Here is an 18,534-nt window from a genome sequence, read left to right as displayed (position 1 = left end):
CAGGGCCCTTTTTGTCCTGTAGATAAGCCTAAATACCTGGCATATGTTTATAAAGAATTTTTCTTCATATGCAAGCATTTTTAAATCTTTATCATTTTAAAGTAGAGTAAACACAATCTGAGAAGCCAGTGTATTAAAAACAAAACCATTTCCACCTTGGTATTAAGAGAATTAAGGGGTAGAAGCTAAAAACACCTAACAATTTAAGGAAAGTTCTAGGAGAAAGTAAGTCAAGAGATAACAAAAAATTTCAAAGAAGCTGACAGTGGAAATTTCAAATGAATCATAATAGTTAACACAAATAACTTATAAAAAGCAATGACCCATAAAGTCCATGGGTAGGGATTATCATATTAATCATGTTTAACCTACTTTTAAAGGTCCATAGTCATTTAAAAAAGTAAATATAAAACTGCTTTCTCTTTTGAATTAATACTTATTATTAAAGAAAAAAACATTTTATCAAATGTTTTATAGATGTCATAGGCTCTTTAACATTATATCCTGATGGCAGGATACCCCTCTAGTGTTTCTACTATAGTGATCATGTACAATCCTATAATTGTAGTCATATTGTTTCAATTTACTTTTAAGAATCACTGCAATTTCTATACTATTTTCATATGTGAACAAAATTAATAGCTTTTTCATTATTGATTAGGATCAGACATGAAAAGTGACCTCAAATTTCTCCTTAGAGGCTTAAGGACAAAGAACTCTGAATGCACAAGCATCTTTGAAAATGAGACCTCAGCGGGTGGGAAAAATATTTTTCACTGTAAGTGAGAGAAGGGAAGCTGGGTGATAAATAAGGATGAAAGGTTTCCAGGATTGTTAAAAATTTAGCATGCAGGTTCTTCCCACCTCTCCTTGACCCTCCCAACCCCTATAACAATGAGGATACTGTAGACACACTAGTGGATGTAGATCTGACCATACCTTCGTGGGTAGGTTCTGGGTCAGGTGTAAGTGAGATGTCATCCAGCTCTCGCAGGCAGAGCCATTCTCCATCCATAGACACTCGGAATTTGCAAAGGTAGATGGTCTCCATGGCAGCCTGTGTGATCTTGTCAGTGGTGGGGGTTGGCATATCGGTCGGAGGAGTCAGAGCAGACATGATGACTCAGCTGGGACCACAAAACACACACACACACACACACACACACACACACACACACAGGAAATATAATAAGAACTCCTCACCAAAAATCCCCAAATCTGAACCTCTGAAACAAAGCGTTCAGGAAAAGGGGTGGGGGAGGTTAAAAACAAACAAACAAAAAATCCTAAAATTAAAAAAACAAAAAAACAAGGAAACCAACTGCTCAAGAAAAATAATTCTACCCTATCTTTTCTTATTGACAGTTCCTACCACATAGCAAAATAAAATGATGCTTGTCTTCTCCAGCGTCCTCTCCTTTTATCTTTTCTTCTCTACCCTCTTCTCTAGCTGAGCTATAGGCTTCAAATCTGCCAATGCCTTAGCTGGCTTTAAAAACTGGTCTTAGCACGGATAAGTAAAGAAATCCTTTCTTTGTACAGGGAAAACAAAAAATATATAAACAACAACAAAAAAAAAGAATGAAAAATAAGACTATATTTCCAATTTAGCTTTTAAAAAAATCCCAAACTGCAGAAATCACTTCCAGGATCTGCTCAGATGAGCCAGGATGCTGAGTTCTAACAGGATTGGTTGTGCGCAGTAAGCAGGGTGTTGACCAAAATGGCTGACTAATGAACTGAACTGAAAATTCAGGCTCATGTGACCAGCTGCTCTGAATGTAGGGGGAGCAATTCCCAGGATGCTTTATAGATGCTGCTGATGCAGGGAGAGCAATTAGCTGCTTTCTCTCGTCCTGTACAACCCACTTCCAGACTGTGCTAGTCAAACTGTGATCAGACATAATGCAATGCACATATCCTCATCAATTCCCCTCACTTTGAGATAGAAGGGCTGAATAACAGGGGACAGTTAATACTGGATAACACTTCATTGCAAAGATGGCAAAGAGGCAACTGGATTGATTTTTAATCAAGCATGTAATTCATCTCTTTAGCCCTTACATACATATTTGTTAAAATACTATAAAAAGGTGGTATTTTAAGAAAAGAGAAGGTAAGTTTTTAACTTAAATAACTTATTTTCAGACATAATTCCTTCTCCAAAGTACAAAGGCATTTTTAGACTGTAAAGAAATGAAGGCTAAAAAAAAAAAAAAAAAAATCTTTCCTGATTAATGGCAATTTCCTCTTTTAAATATTGCTATATTTACCAAATTTTTGCAATATGCAGGAAAAATGAAACCATAAAACCTTCCCATCCTGGAATGTACTGAAGGCACATTATCAGATTCTCTTAAATCAACCAATACACACACACAAACCATATTCACACACATCTACATCATCCAATGAGGTATTTAGGCCTTGATAGCTGACAGCAAAAGGGCAGGTATTCACTTTCTGAACTATGTAAGTATTAAGGAGAGGAAGGCTAAGGACTTTGAAAATGTTTTAGATAATTGAAAACTTTTTTTTTATTTAAAGATTCCACTTTTAAGAAGAAACATACAATTTTAAGAAACAGAAGTAAGACTATTCTGTTCTAGGTTTTTTTTTTTTTCCCCTGGTGAAAGAGATTGAACCTAGGGGTTCTTTACCATGTAGCTATATCTATAGCTCTTTTTAAATTTTTAAAATTTTGACACAGGATCTCATTAAGTTGCCAAGGTTGGTCTTGAACTTGTGATCCTCCTTCCTCAGCCTCTCAAGCTGCTAGGATTACAGGTGTGCAACACTGAGCCTGGCTATGTTCTAGAGATTTTTTTAAAAATGAATTAATTTAATGTGGTTTTTTTTTAGTACCAGGGATTGAAGCCAGGAGTGCTTAACTACTAATCCACACCCCCAGCCCCTTTTTATCTTTTATTTTCAGATAGGATCTCACTAAGTCCTTAGAGCCTCATTAAGTTGCTGAGTTTGGTCTCAAACTTGTGATCCTCCTGCCTCAATCTCCTGAGTCACTGTGATTACAGGTATGTGCCACTGCCCCTGGCTCTAGGGATTCTTACTATAATAGCTTGGGGCCTTCTGGGAAACTGAGGCAGCCTGAAGACCTGTCCCACTCTTCAAACCTAGATTCTTACAATCAAGTCATAAAGATTTCAGATGTCACTCCCAATAACAGGCAATGAATGAGTTTATTACAGGGATGGGAAAGAAGAAAGGGGGACATTCAGGGAGAGAATGGGTCCTCTTGGAGAGGGACAGTGTGCCTCTTTTGTACTTATTTTATTGGGAATCACAGAGAAGTTTCTAGAGAGGTCCACCTCTTGACTATTTTTGTTGTTGTTGTTATTTTTTGTTTTTGACCTACAGCCATGACAACTCTAGGTCACTTTAGGCCATGTTGGCGGGTTCTAATTGGATTCTTAACCACAAATTCTTACAGATTTTATGGTTAGAAAGGATAATCCTTATCTCCCTGAGTTCCAGTGTCTGGTCTGTGAAAAGGTCACAAAAGTCTCCCTCTTCAGGATAATTTGGGTTCCTCTATTGACAGTATTTCAGGTCTGCAGCTCTCTTAAAGATAAGAAATAATATGCTGAGGAATGTGACATATCCTGTCCACTTAAGCAGGGTTGCATTTAAATTGCTTCTAGGAAAAGAAAGCATGTGGGGGTCAGCATTGTAGTCCCATTTTATAGAATTATTCCCTTAACCTCCTGTTCTCACCACTTGCCTCTGTCTCCCATCATTATCAGGGGGATATCTTGATTTACCTAATTTCTGAAAGTTAAAAGAAAAAAGTTCCCTTGAATAATATTAAAATTTTATAAATGCTTCAACTTAAATTGAAATTGAGCTTAAAGAAAAAATGCTAAGAACCAGATTCTGTGGTTAAACAGGCACTTTCATATAGTTAGGCATGTAAATAGGTACAAGATAAAAATGCAAAAGCTGATTTCTGATGGGGTTACATCCTAGGAAGCCTATCCTAAATTGAAAACATTTTAAGTTGAAAATTTATTTAATACATCTAACCTATCACACATCATAGCTTTGAAGCACAGTACATACAATCCCTGGCTTACAATGGCTTGATGTACAATATTATGATCATGCAAAAATTATATCCATTTGGTTGAAATGTACTTCAAATTTTGAATTTTGCTCTTTTCTTGGGCTAATTATATGCTGGTACAATACTTTCTTGGGATGCTGGGTAGTGGCAGTGAGCCACAGCTCCCAGTTATCCAAATGACCACAAGGGGATACAAGTAATATTCTACAGTGTACTGTTGCTAAGCTATGATGCTTGGTAGGTTACATGTATTAAACACATTTCTGTCCTGAGGCTTGAATCCAGGGCCTCATGTGTACTAAGCACCTTGTTCTATCACAAAGTTACATGCATTTGGACTTAAGATACTACCAAGTTATGATGGGTTTATTTGGATGTAACCTCATTGTAAGTCGAGGAGCATCTGTGTACTGTGGAGTATCAGTTGTTTACCCTTGTTACTGCAAGGCTAACTGGGAGCTAGAGCTCACTGCCACTGCCCAGCGTCTCCAGAGAATATCAAACTGCATATCGCTAGACTGGGAAAAGACTAAAATTTAAAATTCAAGGTACAATTTCTGCTGGATATATATCACTTTTATACCATTGTAAACTTGACAAGCAATAAATCATGTACTATCTGTATGTATATATATATATATATATATATATATATATATATATATATACACTTATTTATAATTAGGAATGAAAATCAGCAAGTTATAAAGGAAAATTAAATGTTCCTTTTTATTTATTTATAAATACTTTATATACTTTGTAAATAAAGTATTTATAAATAAATAAAAATATTTATAAAATACTCCTGGTTTATTTATTTCTATCTCATTTCATCCCAGTACTATCCTATATGTGGACCCAAAGTCATTCATTTATGTTAGCAAATATTCATTGACAGGTGCTCTGCATGCCAGGTGGTTATCTAGATACTGAACATATAGTAGTAAGACAGACTCACCTTTTGGAGGCAGCAGAGTTTACACATCCAAATGAATGGGTCTTCATTTAACACATTCACATTTAAGTACATTGTAATTCCTTTCTAGCCAAACATTATTTCCTTCTTATTCACTAAAGCATAAAGTAGGCAGTTCATAGTTTCACTTTATGCCATATGATACTTCAAAACATAGTAAATGGTCATTGAAACATTTAAATTACACTGAATGTAGTTCCTGGAAACACAACTTCAAACAGCCTTGTCTATCTGTACTTGTGACATCAAGACTCTAAGTAACTCATATATTCTTAAAATAGGGAACAATGACTGCACGAATGAATCTGAATGCCCGGGATCCAATACAGTAGCCCCCCAGTATATCCAGGGGATATGCTCCAAGATTCCCAGAGGATGCTCAAAGCCAAGAATAGTTCTGAATGAACCCTGCTTACATACATAACTAAAATACAGTTTAATTTATAAATTATGAGCAGTAAGAGATTAACAATAACTACTAATAAAAAAGAATCATTACAACAATATACTGTAATAAAATTTACATGAATGTGGCCTGTCTTTCAAAGTATCTTGCAATGAAATCCCATTTTTTCTTGTGATGATGTGAGATAATACAATGTCCAGATTAGGTGAATGATGGGAGCATTGTGAGTGTTATAACACTATATAAAGATTACTTGAACACAAGCACTATAATATCAGGACAACTGATCTAATTATGGGAGGGTAGCACCATCAGAATAGATGCACTGGACAAAGAAATAATTCATATTCTGAGTAGGATGGAGTAGGAAGGCACAAGATTTCATCACACTACTTAGAAGAGCATGTAATTTAAAACTTATAAATTATTTCTGGAATTTTCCACTTAGTATTTTGGTCCCCTGTTGACCTAAGGTAAATGCAACCAGAGAAAGCAAAATTATGGATAAGAGAGGGCAACTGCACCTACATTCAGCATTTGTGCTTTGATTACAACATACCAGCACAACAGGAATATCCAGGTTATTAAGCAAGAAACCTGGTTTACATCACTTCTAAAGATCCTTTCCAAACCCTTTCTTTCCAGGTAAAGGATACAAGGAGGGAAGCCTAAAGCAACTGAAACGTTTAGCAAGGAGACAAAAAGCTGATTACCCTTGTTTTCCACATCTATCAGTCTATGGCAGGCTCAACAATCATTTCAGAAGTAAGAAATGAGTGGGTGGGCAAGAAAACCTATACTTCCACTAGGAGTCATATCTGTTCTTTAGGTAAACACTATTTTTTCTTCAACACAGTTACTTATTTTTCACAAGCAATTGATTTACTATGAAAAAGGCACTATTTGTAGAAGACTAATAAAAATGATTCTAAATATTGCTTAGTACTACTTTTACATTTGGGTCTTCACTAAGTAAATATATTAGCTTCACATATAAAAATAATGTTAAGTCAGGAGTAAGACATATAAACCTCAACTTTTTTCCTTATATACACATTAATTATAAACTGTATTGAACTACTTTCTCATTTGACCTCATTTGCCATAATGTCACATATTTGTAAGATGGTTGTAAGGAAGGCAGGGGTGCAGTTTATGGCCTTAAGATAGAATTAGAAGGCCAGGTGAAGTTCAAATCCAAGAGAGTAATCCCCAAAATACTATCTACTATGTTTTACCTGCTTACCTCACCTGAATTTCCACATTATGATTGATTCAAAGCAAACAAGATTTATGTTTCAAAGTCAGAGGTTATATTCCTCTTAAAAGTATATTGATACTCAGTTGATACTGTTATAAGGCAAAGCTTGATTTATCAGGCCCCAAAATATCCCTGTTTCACAGTGTGGAAAATTATTAAGATACCCATCATTTATATTTCTGTTTCTGTTAGGTGCATTGCAAATAACATCAACTGCCCTCAAAAATGCTGCAAAGTAGATATGAATATCTCCTCTTACATGCAAGGAAACTTATGTTTATACAAATACCTGCTCCAGGATCATACAATTAGCAAGTGGCAGATCTGTCATTTCAAACTGCTTTTGTGTAGACGCTCCCAAAGTTTGTTTTCTTGTATACTCTGCAATTTCAGCACTCTACCCCAACTCTTCCCTCAAACTAAATTTTACTCAGAGAAAATAAAAAGAAATGAACAAAGCAAAACATAGCATCACAGACTTTGTTCTCATAAGCTTCACAAGATTTCCTAAAAATGAGTCTCAACTCAGAAAAAGATTTGAAGACTTTTTTTTTCAGTTTTTATCTTTCATACTTTATATCTTAATTGCTTCACAAAATAAATCTTCCACTTTGCTCTACAACTTACACATTTAGTTCGGGTTTTTCATAAGTGGTAATTTTCTGAGAAACTGAGTATCCAGCACAGATTTTCCTGTTATGTGCTGGCAAGAGTAAACCCAACACTTCCCAAGCATCATAAAGAACAATGTCCTTGATTCACTTTTCTACTACTCTGGGGAGAGCTGAAAGAACCATCTCACGAGTTATGGCCACATTTAGTCACTCAGCTGGAACTTCAATATTAAGAAATTTAATATCAGAAATAGGAAAAGATTAATGAGTGGGATAATAATTTTGTAAAATAACTAATTGTAGATCAGAAATAGGAAAAGATAAATGAATAGGATAATAATTTTTTAAAATAACTAATTGTAGACCTACTTTAAAGAGCCTACTCAGACTGAGGATATGGCTCAGTGGTAGACTACTTGCCCGAATGCATGAGGCCTTAGATTCAATCCTTAGTAACACACACACACACACACACACACACACACACACACACACCTGGAGCAAACTCAACACATAATTTAATGCTTTAAATAATGAATCAGGCTGGGCATGGTGGCGCATGCCTGTAATCCTAGCTGCTCAGGAGGCTGAGACAGGAGAATTGTAAGTTCAAAGCTGGCCTTCAGCATAAGTGAGGAGCTATGCAACTCAGTGAGACCCTGTCTCTAAATAAAATACAAAATAGGGCTAGGGATATGGCTCAGTGCCCCCGAGTTCAATCCCTTTATACCCCCCCGCCAAAAAAAAAAAAAAAAAAGAATCAGTATCCATGAAACCATTTGGAGAAATGGACCAACAACTTGGTGGATGATTTATAGCACATGTGAAGCACTGCATTCAATGCTTCTGAACTCCTGTCTTCCTTTTTAAGGCAACTTTTTTTTTTCCTTTTTTGTGGTGCTGGGGATTGAACTGTGTGGGCTGTGTGCATGCAAAGTAAGTACTCTACCAACTGAGCTATATTCCCAGCCCTGAAGGTGACTTCTTGAATTTCTTATTGCTATGGCATGAAAAAATATCTTTCAGGAGGTATCATCATGCTGACATTGGTGGAAAGCCCAGATCATGATTTCACATGCAGTCCTCCCTCCCACTACCTTTCTTTTTCCAGAACCTAAGGGCATTATGACTATCTTTGATTCTGAGGTTTCTTTGATTTGAGGTCTCTGCACTTGGTAGGCTCATTATAACTAAAATGATGAGTTATAATTATTTTGTGAGAAATAAACCAGTACTACTACAGTGCATTATTTTCTTACTTGTTAAATAAATCACTGTATGAGTAATATTAGAGATAATTTCTACCTTAAAAAGTTGAACCAAGGAATATCATAAAGGGGAAGATCAGTAGTGTAGAAGTAGGAGATCGAGAGGCAAGAGTGGGGGGATAGGAAACGGGGGGCAATGCAGAATGAATTCTTAAAATCATGTTATGACACATATAAATATACCACAGGGAATTTCACCTCTATATATAATTAAAAAGAATCAAATATAAAAAAATGAATAAGTGAAAGGAAGACTAGCAGAATAGACGAAGGAGAATGGGGGACTTGAGAGAAGATAGAAGAAAGGGGGAGATCATGAAATGAAATAAAATTCTATGTATGTATGATTTTGACAGGATGAACCTAACTATGTATAACTATAATGCAATAATTAAAAAAAGGAAAATTGAATCTCACCATTATGTACAGCTATAATACACCAATAAAAAAAGTAGAGGGGCTAGGGTTGTGGCTCAGCGGTAGAGCGCTCGCCTAGCACATGCAAGGCCCTGGGTTCGATCCTCAGCACGCACCACATTAAAAAAAATAAATAAATAAAATAAAATAAAGGTATTGTGTCCAACTACAACTAAAAGATAAATAGTTTTTAAAAAGTAGAGGAAAAAATGTAAAACTGCTTTTATTGATGAGTAGCAGTAAGCAATGATTTACTTATGTAAAGCTACAGACTACTTCAATGACCCTGGGAAATTTATATTCCTCAGACTTCGATTTACTCAGCTGCAAAGTAAAACTAAATAACTAGCTTCACAAAGAGCATATTCTCCATAAGCAACTGTCTATTTTGCATGTTATTTATGCATCTGCTCAAAACAGTACCTACCAAATACCAGACTCCTAACAGATGCTTGTTGGTATAGATGTATAACTCTAAAGTACTCTAAATTCTTGCAATGGTATTCTCTATTCTCGTTTTACTTTAACTTTGAAAATCAATCCCCAGTTCTATAAAACCACTATATTTAGATCTCAAAACAGGTCATTTTAACACAGGATATATACATAATAGATTCATTCATTTAATACATATAGGAAACATATGTGTTAACCATTACAGATATAGAACAAGGCAATAGATAAGAAACAATTACAGGTATTTATGAAATTCCTATGTCCCGTTCATACTCGCAACTACTTTATCAAACTGGTGACTTGTGAGTGTCATTCATTCATTTATTTTTAGAAAATAGGGCTTTAGTGAGTAGAACAAGGAACTAGACAGCTGTTGCCTGCAAAGGAGGCTTCAATCTAGGACCAGACTCCTGTGGGAGGGGATGAAGGATCATAGCAGAAGAGCAAGTGCACTCTAGAGGCAGAATGCCCAGGATGGATCCTAGGCCTACCACTTAGAGATTGAATGACCTTGCCAAATTACTTTTCTGTGTCCATTTTTTCAGAATGAAATGGAGGCAGAATTAACTTCTTCAGAGTTAGATGACGTAATGTAAGTAAAATGCTTAGCAAAGTAACCAGTAAGTAAATGTGAGTTTTTATCATTATTATAATAAGTGCTTCTGTCTTTGAGAGTAGAAAACAAAACAAAACAAAAAACCCAACATGAAATGAAAGTCTTTAAGGGATCAGTGTTTATGACTGAGACAGAGGAAAGTCAAAAGGAGATCTGAGTAAAGGGCACACTGTAGTGTTTCTTGGGTTCTGAGGAAGGAAGAAGTATGATGGGTCAGAATTTTACCAAGCATTCACATCAGGTGACCAGATTTCTTAAGTTCTTAAAAAAGATAGCAGAAGCAGATAAATGTCTGTGGAGAGTCCCTCAACAGTTTCTAAATTTAAAAGAACCACACTCTAAGCTAAAACAACTTTTTGCCTTCCATGTGCCTCTTACAGTCTAGTCCTGCTAACCTCTTCTTTTCTACCCATTTCAAGGTTCCCATGACTTTCTTTCAAACCATCTGGCCCCACCATTCCTTCCAACAGATACTGAGTGTCATGTCTGCTTGGTACTGAGTAAGTCTAGAGCTAGGCAGTTACTAAAATGGGCTTTGCCAGGAGGAATACAACCTTGGCCAGCAGTCCTTAAAGTTTTAGGTAGACTATGGACTTTTTCACAATTATTCAAATATAGCTAACAGTTTAGGCCATGATCATATTAATGATTATCTTTTCAAGTACCACTGCTTTGTAATTCTAAAAATATTTCCTTTCATAAAGTTTCTTTTCTTTTTTCTTTTTTAGTACTAGGGACTGAACCCAGGGTCTCTGGTATGCTAAACACATTTTCTACTACTGAACTACACTCTATCCCCTCCCATGATTTCAAATTATTTAATACTAATGGTGCATTACTGACTTCTCCAAACAAATCTTAAAACTGAAACATGAGCCACTTTGCACTGTAGGAAGAAATTTCAATACTAATAAGTCTGGTGTTGTAGCTTAGTGGTAGAGCACTTGCCTAGCATGTGTGAAGCACTGAGTTCAATCCTAAGCACCACATAAAAATAAATTAAATAAAGGTACTGCACCCATCTATAAGAAAAAAATTAAAAAGATAATAAGGCGTGGACAGAAATATAATAGTGTGATATCCTATAAAGTTCATTACAATGGAATTCTGCTTAATTATGTTGGCTGTGAGGTTGCCTGTTATATATTTATGGAGGGACAACAATCTTTTAATTAACTCATTTTTTTAAGGAATTTTCAAAAATATTATCCAACAAAGAAAAATCCAGTTAGTTTTGCTATTCATTCATCATCATTGATCTAGACTTTTTGCTACCTATAAGCTACACTAGAAAAACATGGTCTCTTAGGTTATTGATAGAATTCCACCCCTTTAATATGCAGATTTCTGTGAAAGTCAAACAAAAAGATGCAAGACAGAATATTGTCAGGTGAATATTTTTTAAAATCAATACTAGTCTTTTTTTTTTTTTTTTTGGTACTAGGGATTAAATCCACGAGCTTTAATCCCTAGTACTCTACCCCCAGCCCTATATTTTTATTTTTAGACAGGGTCTCACTAAGTTGCCCAGACTGACCTTGAACTTGGGATCCTCCTGCCTCAGCAGGCAAGTTGCTGGGTTTATAGGTGTAAGTTACTGTGTCCAGGTTCCAATACTTGTCTTTTACTCTCTAAAGTCGCTTTCTTTGCCATTTTTCTCTGCTATTCCTTTAGCTAAAGAAACCTACCAGCTACCATGAAGAAATAACAAGAGGTAGCACCCAAGTTCCTGGAAGATCTCCACCTATTCCCAAAAGACATGAATATTTCTCTCCTTTGTTAGTCTATGTCCCTCCCTTATTATTCCTATTCCTTATTGAAATCCCTCATCCCCTTGGAGTTGAGAAGCTGATTTGTGAGCAAATTTCCTCTTCATTCTTTGGCCACTGAATGAACTTAGCCTTTCTTTCTTACAAACACTTGCCTGTTAGACACTGATTTTTTTGCATGGGATGAGCATATAAACTTGGGTTAGATAACACTACTATTATTATCTTACTGGTCATACTTTTTATGGGTAATTGTTTTGGTTACGTAACTATAGTAATTTTTTTGTTAAATAATGAAGTGTCTTTTAGGATCCTCTAGTACCCAAAATGAAGCTAAGATGGAAAGTATGAAGAGAAAACTCTGTCTAAAAGAATGAACCTTGGGGCTAGGGTTGTGGCTCAGTGGTGGAACAACACTTGCCTAGCATGTGTGAGGCACTGGGTTCGATACTCAGCAACACATAAATAAATGTATTGTGTCCATCATTAAAAAAAAATTAACCTATGCTTAATAGGAGGAGAGCAACCCAAAAAATTCAAGATTCAGAAATTAAATCTAATATTCTGAAACTGTTGCTCTGCCCATCAGAATATGATTTGATTTTTTTGATACTGCTAGGCCAGAAGAGTCGATAAAAAAAAAGCAAGGAGGCAGAAAAGAAGGGGACAAGTTGGTTGGGAACACAAACTATGATAATTTAGGTAGAGAGGTAACAAAAAGAATCAGGAAGGCAAACAGTGGACAGTGTAGTCCCAAGAAAGGAAATTGGGGCAGGATCCAGCTACCCATACTCAGAGGTTCAAGTGTCCCAGGTCATTTCAGCTGTGTGTGAAAAGGAGTCATATGTACTCAGACACTCTAAAGGGCTAATCTCCAATTCTCTAGTGGTCATTTATCTATAATTATATATTGTTGGAAGGTGCTACATTTCTAAGGGGCTCTCTCTCTCTCTGGTATGGGTGCTTCTATTTGCCATTTGACAAAATTGTATTAATGGGTCAGACAGTGCTTTGCTTTTCAGAGATAGTCTTTTTTTTTTTTTTTTTTGTGGTGCTGGGGATTGAATCCAGGGCCTGTGTTTGTGAGGCAGTGACTCTACCAACTAAGCTATATCCCCAGCCCCAGTGTTTTGCTTTTCAAACACAGTTGGAAGGGCTGTGTTTAAAAATAGCTGAAGACTAACAGATTAATGAATAATTGTTAATAAGTAATAATATTATAGACAGAGGCACTAATCTACACTGAACATACCTTTTAAAAAGGCACAGATCAATTTGTTGTTTCAAGAACTAGCAGTGAAAAAAACAAAACAGGGCTGGGGCTGTAACTCAGTTGGTAGAGCACTTGCCTAGCATGTGTGAGGCACTGGGTTCAATACTCAGCACCACATAAAAATAAATAAATAAAATAAAGGTAGTATGTCTATCTACTATAAAAAATATTTAAAAATAAAACAAAACCACAACTATTAGTATGAAGGTGAACTATACTAGTATGACCTGATCTTTGTTCCCATATCACCCAGCTTGGGCAGGTCATTCCATATTTACAAAATCAAATAAACTTTCATCTTTTCAAAATTAAAAAAAAAAGCATACAGCAAATGAAAGGATCAATGCATCTTCAGCTCCCAACTAGGAATAAAACTTTTTAGAGAACTATTGTGAGGCACTGGGTTCGATCCTCAGCACCACATAAAAACAAACAAAGAACATATATATATGTATGAAAGAGAGCTGGGCATGATGCTGCACACATATAATTCCAAAGACTAAGGAGGCAGAGGCAGGAGGACTGCAAGTTTGAGGCCAACTTCAGCAACATACGGAGGCCCTAAGCAATTTAGCAAGATCTTGTCTTGAAGTAAAAGATAAAAAAAAGTTGAAAGCAACAGAAATATTCATGGAGGATAAACTACAACAAATATATGAAGAACAAATATATTCTTTATTCTATTTACACACACATGAAACTGTAAACATAAAACTGATTTTCTGCCCTTAAACACATTCCTGGTTTTACATGTAATTTGGCAGTTCTTTCCTCATATTATGGATTCTTCAAGTGTTCTGTGAGAGATAATCAGTTCCTTCAAGAGCCTCATTCTCTGCACTATCCTTGGCACTCTCTGTTAGGTATACTTTGAAGTGGATAGTCATAGTAACACTGCCAGTCTTTTTTCAAGATTCTCTTTTTTTTCCCCCTTTTTATTCCTTTTCTAGGCCTCCTCCCATCTCAAAACAGCACATACAAATAAGAAAGAAAACTTGCTTCTTTGCGAGTGGGACATTTTGTACACTGCTTTAACTGGGAGAGAAAAGATAAGGACAGAGATGTGGGCTATTGCCTTAAACATAAATGTTGGCTGTAGCTTTGAGAGTTGGAAAAATAGCTGTAAATAAAATCTATGAACAGTACAAATGGAAGGAATGCCTCTCCTGCACAACTCTGTCCGCACTGTCTATTCACAAGAAGACTTGTAATGTTAGAATGGAAAAGGAAGGCATTATAAGTACTGCAGAAGTTGGGGATGTAGCTCAGTGGTAGACTGCTTGCCTAGCATGTGAAGCCCTGAGTTTGACTTACACCACGCCATCACCAAAAAAGGTACTGCACCATGGCTGATGGATGATGAGAACTGACTTGGAATTTCATACACCAAGAGGGAATAGGAACCATGAAATACAAACTCATGTGTTTGTGAATACATGAAGAAGTCTGGGAAGCAAACTCACCAAATTCAGAAACAGGTACCTTCAAAAAGAAACAAGTGGCTAGGAGATGTGTTGAGGCCCATAAAGAGTAAAGTACTTTGTTAAGATATACTTTTCTATTTTTTTAAAACAAAACAAAACAAACAAAAAAAGCTACATTCCTAGCCTTTGTATTTTTTTTTATTATAAAACATCTAGACAATCACAGTAGCTCTATGTGCTACTATTACTTGTAATTTTTATGTAATACATTTTAAAAAGGTATGGTAGAGAAGAGAATATGAGTATTTTTTGTTTGTTTTGTTTTTGAACCCAGGGGTGCTTTGCCACTGGGCTACAGCCTCTGGCCCTTTTTATTTTTTATTTTGAGACAGGGACTTACTAAAATTGCTGAGGTTGGCCTCAAACGTGCAATCTTCCTGCCTTAGCCTCCTGAACCACTGGCACTATAGGCATGTATTACTTTGCCTGGTGAGAATATCAGATTTAAAAGTTAGAAAAAAACTGAGCAGATATGCAACACTCAAAGATTCAGAAAAAGACAAAGTACATCAGAAGCCTTCTTTCATACTGTATTTATGAAAGCTGATTTTTATGAATATTGTATCCTACAAAATTTTGTACATGTCAAAAACCCTAAAAAGTTTAGGCTACCTGTCTGTACACCTCTTTGTTATGCTTTAGCACTGTCATTTAAAAACAAAGCTTCTAAACTCAAATGTAAATGTTAATTTAAAAGTTTGAGTATAGTCACAATTTCTAAAGTAAAAAGAGAATACTACTTTACTACACAGTCTTTCCATGCTGTTACGTATAGTATACTTTTTAGCATATACATAAAGGAGTTAAAAACTGAGTGCTCAGGAAGCAGATCTTAGTTCCTATATTATTTGGTGTTGAGTTTAGGTTTAAGTACTATCCTGTTAATTAAAATGAAGTCTTTCAGGAGGCTGAAGCTGGAGGATTGTGAGTTCAAAGCCAGCCTCAGCAACTTAAGGAGGCCCTAAGCAACTCAGTGAAACCCTGTCTCAAAATAACATATAAAAGAGCTGGTGATGTGGCTCAGCTCAGTGTTTAAGCAGCCCCGGGGATCAATTCCTGGTACCAAAAAAAAAAAAAAAAGAAAAAAAAAGTCTTTTAAAACTATTTAATCTCAGTTTCTTAAATGAACATTCAGGAGAATCAGAGTTCTGATAGTTAGGCACACTGTAGAAAGCAATACTACATTGACTCTAAGGGCAACCAGGAAGTATTTTCATTCACATCTAGAGTATTCGTATTTAAGTAGATTTGGGTTTTAAAGTACATAAAAATATCACATACAACTAAAAATTCAAAATTTAAAAAAAAAACTTTAAAGTCAATTTTATATTTGAATAAAATATGTAACACTGATTTTTTAAATTAATATGAATGTCTTTAAAGATAGAGGAAATGAGACCTGTGCATTTTTCCAGCAATTTTTCTGAGCACTTACTTACACATCAATGAACTATTTCAGAAAAAAAGACCATGAAGAAATTCTAGAACTTTTATATGCTAGCATATCACTCCATACTAGAATATTATCAGCTCAACTAGAATATTATACTCATGAAATTTTAGTTTTAAGTTTTCCATTTACTGATCACCATTATACTTAGGCCCCAATTTCTAATACTTAAAAAAATAAAAGTCAACGTTTATCAAAAAGAAAAAAAGTCAAATAAATCAAATAAAGTAACTGAAATTCAGATATAAACAACTGGTATCTTGTATATAATCTTTACACAAAAAACTGAGGAGAGTGTCATACTATACTGATGTGGTTGATAAGCAAATTACACAGAAACAGAAAATTGTGAAGAGAAGAAAAAGAGTCTGTGTTTAAGTACAAAGCAGAAAGCAGATTCCTTAGAAAAATGTTGCCAGTGTTGATTCTATTCTTGTTTTTACCTCTTCTGCTATACAGAAAGATTCATTTCTGCTAAGATGAGACACTCCTATCTGGAAACAGTGCAGACCATTCCAACACTTACACTGCTGTTACTAAGATTTTTAGTCAATGGTTCCTCTTGGAATCCAATTTCCAAATAAGTAACAAAGTGAAGTAATACTGAACGACCCCGGGGTTAATCCAGTAGACCTTCACTGTTAACCTGATAAACCATCTCAGTTTTGGATCTCTGATGTTTGATTAAAGAGTATGGTCTTGGTAGACCAGGAATCTGGGTCAACTTCATTCCTTCTCTTTGGCTGTTATTGAGGACAAATCAGATAATTTATTCTGATCTTCAGTTTCCTCATCTGAAAAGCATCATATTTGGCTCACAGAGACATGTTAACCATGATAATCACAGCACCTGCAAATAAGAAATATTCAGCAAACGCTTAACTTTTCCTAGGGGTTGAAGCAGGAGGTAGAAAAAGCAAAGTCAGACTTTCTTGGCAGTGCTGAACACTTATAAAGAAAGATCTGGGCGTGGGGGGGGGGGGAGGAGAGACGGAAAACAGGAACACTCATCCCAAGCAAGGTATCTGACATTTACAGCATATTTTGTAAGCCACATTTTCACACTTTTGAAATTTTGTCTTTTTATGCCAGATTTAACACTCTTGCAAGAATCCTCACATTACCTACTCTAGAGGCCCGTTCATTGCCATTAGCAATATGCATTTGTTGACTAATTCAGCAGCCCAAAAGGGTTCCCTGCATTCTGAGGGCTCAAGTGTGACAGAGGCTTTCAAACGTGGAGGCCTCTTCCTGACAAAAGATGAAAAACTGGCAGGTTCCTAAGTAAGCCACACTTTTCCTTCTCATCATCTTCCTCGAGCTTCGGATTTTCTTCCCTTTCGGGGAGGCGCATCTGTCATATTTACGGGTATGGAGTGTACACTCGTGAAAAATTCACTAGAACCGTTGGGGCCGCCCGGGCCTCGGTGGCGCGGCAGCCACACCTACTTGGCTGTAGCTGCGCCGGGAACCTGCGAAAGGCGGGCCAGCACGGCCGCGGGGGCTGTGGGCGCCGCCCCTCCTCGACTCCACGCGGGAAGGGTCCCACTTCACCGGCCGGCCGAGGTAGGAAGCCGGGATGGAGGCTGGTGGGCGGCTAGACGCCCCCCGCCCGAGCACGTGGGAGGCTGCAAGGACTAGCGCCCAGCCCCAGAGGGAAGGGAGACCAGGCCGGGCGGGAGCCCTTGGCCTGGGGACACTCGGAGGTAAATAATCCCACGGCCGGACCACAGTCATCCCCGTCTCCCACATCCGGGCGTCCCGGGACAGGACCTCCCGAAGGCCGCCCCTAGCACCCCCGCCTCCCGGCCGGCCTGGCGGAACAGCAGCGGGAGGCGGAGCTCCACGGGGGCCGGGCCGGCCCTTCCCGGCCGACTGCCCGCTTCCCTGCCGGCGTCCCCATCCCCCGCCACTCACGGTGCTTGCCGCCGCCGCTGCCGCCGCCGCTCGGATAGCTCAGCAGCAGGAAGGGCAACGGGGAGCCCGGCGACGGCGGAGTCCTCCAGGAGCGCTGCTGCTGCGGCGGCGGACGCGCTGTGAAGCCCGCGCCTCCATCGCCCGGGTAGAGCAGGAAGAAGGGGGCGGCCACTGGCGAGTCGGGCTCGGACTGCCCGGAGGGAGAGACCGGCGGCGGCCCCGCCTCGCCTTCTGGGTCCTCACCCCCCGCGGCAACGCTGCGCGGCTCCTCAGGCCGCTTCTCCCCGCCCCTCTTCGGCTCCTCGCAGCAACTTTCAGCACCAGCGGCGGGCGGCGGCGGGGTCTCTGCCATGCTCTCTTAGCTTCGCCGCCGCCTCGGACTCGCGTCCCAGCCCGGGTAGGAGGCAGAGGGTCACGGCGAGGAGCCGCCGCCCCGTCCCGTCAGCGCCGCCGTCGCCACCTTTCTCCCTGTCCGCGGGCGGGTGCCTGGGCTCCGCCGCTCGGTTCACAGCCCGCCCCGCCGGGTCCGCGCCAGCTGGAGGG

General features: G+C 38.1%; 1 protein-coding gene across 6 annotated transcripts in view; it reads right to left on the bottom strand.

Annotated features, from left to right (window-relative positions):
- Rufy3 (RUN and FYVE domain containing 3) overlaps window positions 1-18,534 on the bottom strand; it is a 77,701-nt gene extending 59,167 nt beyond the window's left edge. For 2 of the 6 annotated variants that reach the window (XM_076864494.2, XM_076864498.2), the window contains exons 1-2: window positions 17,992-18,062; window positions 940-1,127 (exon numbers count right to left, since the gene is read on the bottom strand). In XM_076864494.2, the coding sequence (XP_076720609.1) occupies window positions 940-1,117 (178 nt within the window). In that variant the 5' untranslated portion in view covers window positions 1,118-1,127; window positions 17,992-18,062. Of the gene's footprint in view, window positions 1-939; window positions 1,128-17,991 lie in introns of all 6 variants that reach the window. The other 4 variants (XM_076864496.2, XM_076864495.2, XM_076864497.2 and 1 more) reach the window with 3 other exon arrangements.

The sequence above is a fragment of the Callospermophilus lateralis genome, chromosome 8 (genome assembly GCF_048772815.1).
Source record: "Callospermophilus lateralis isolate mCalLat2 chromosome 8, mCalLat2.hap1, whole genome shotgun sequence".
NCBI lineage: Eukaryota > Metazoa > Chordata > Mammalia > Rodentia > Sciuridae > Callospermophilus > Callospermophilus lateralis.
This window is presented reverse-complemented; position numbering and strand designations above follow the sequence as displayed.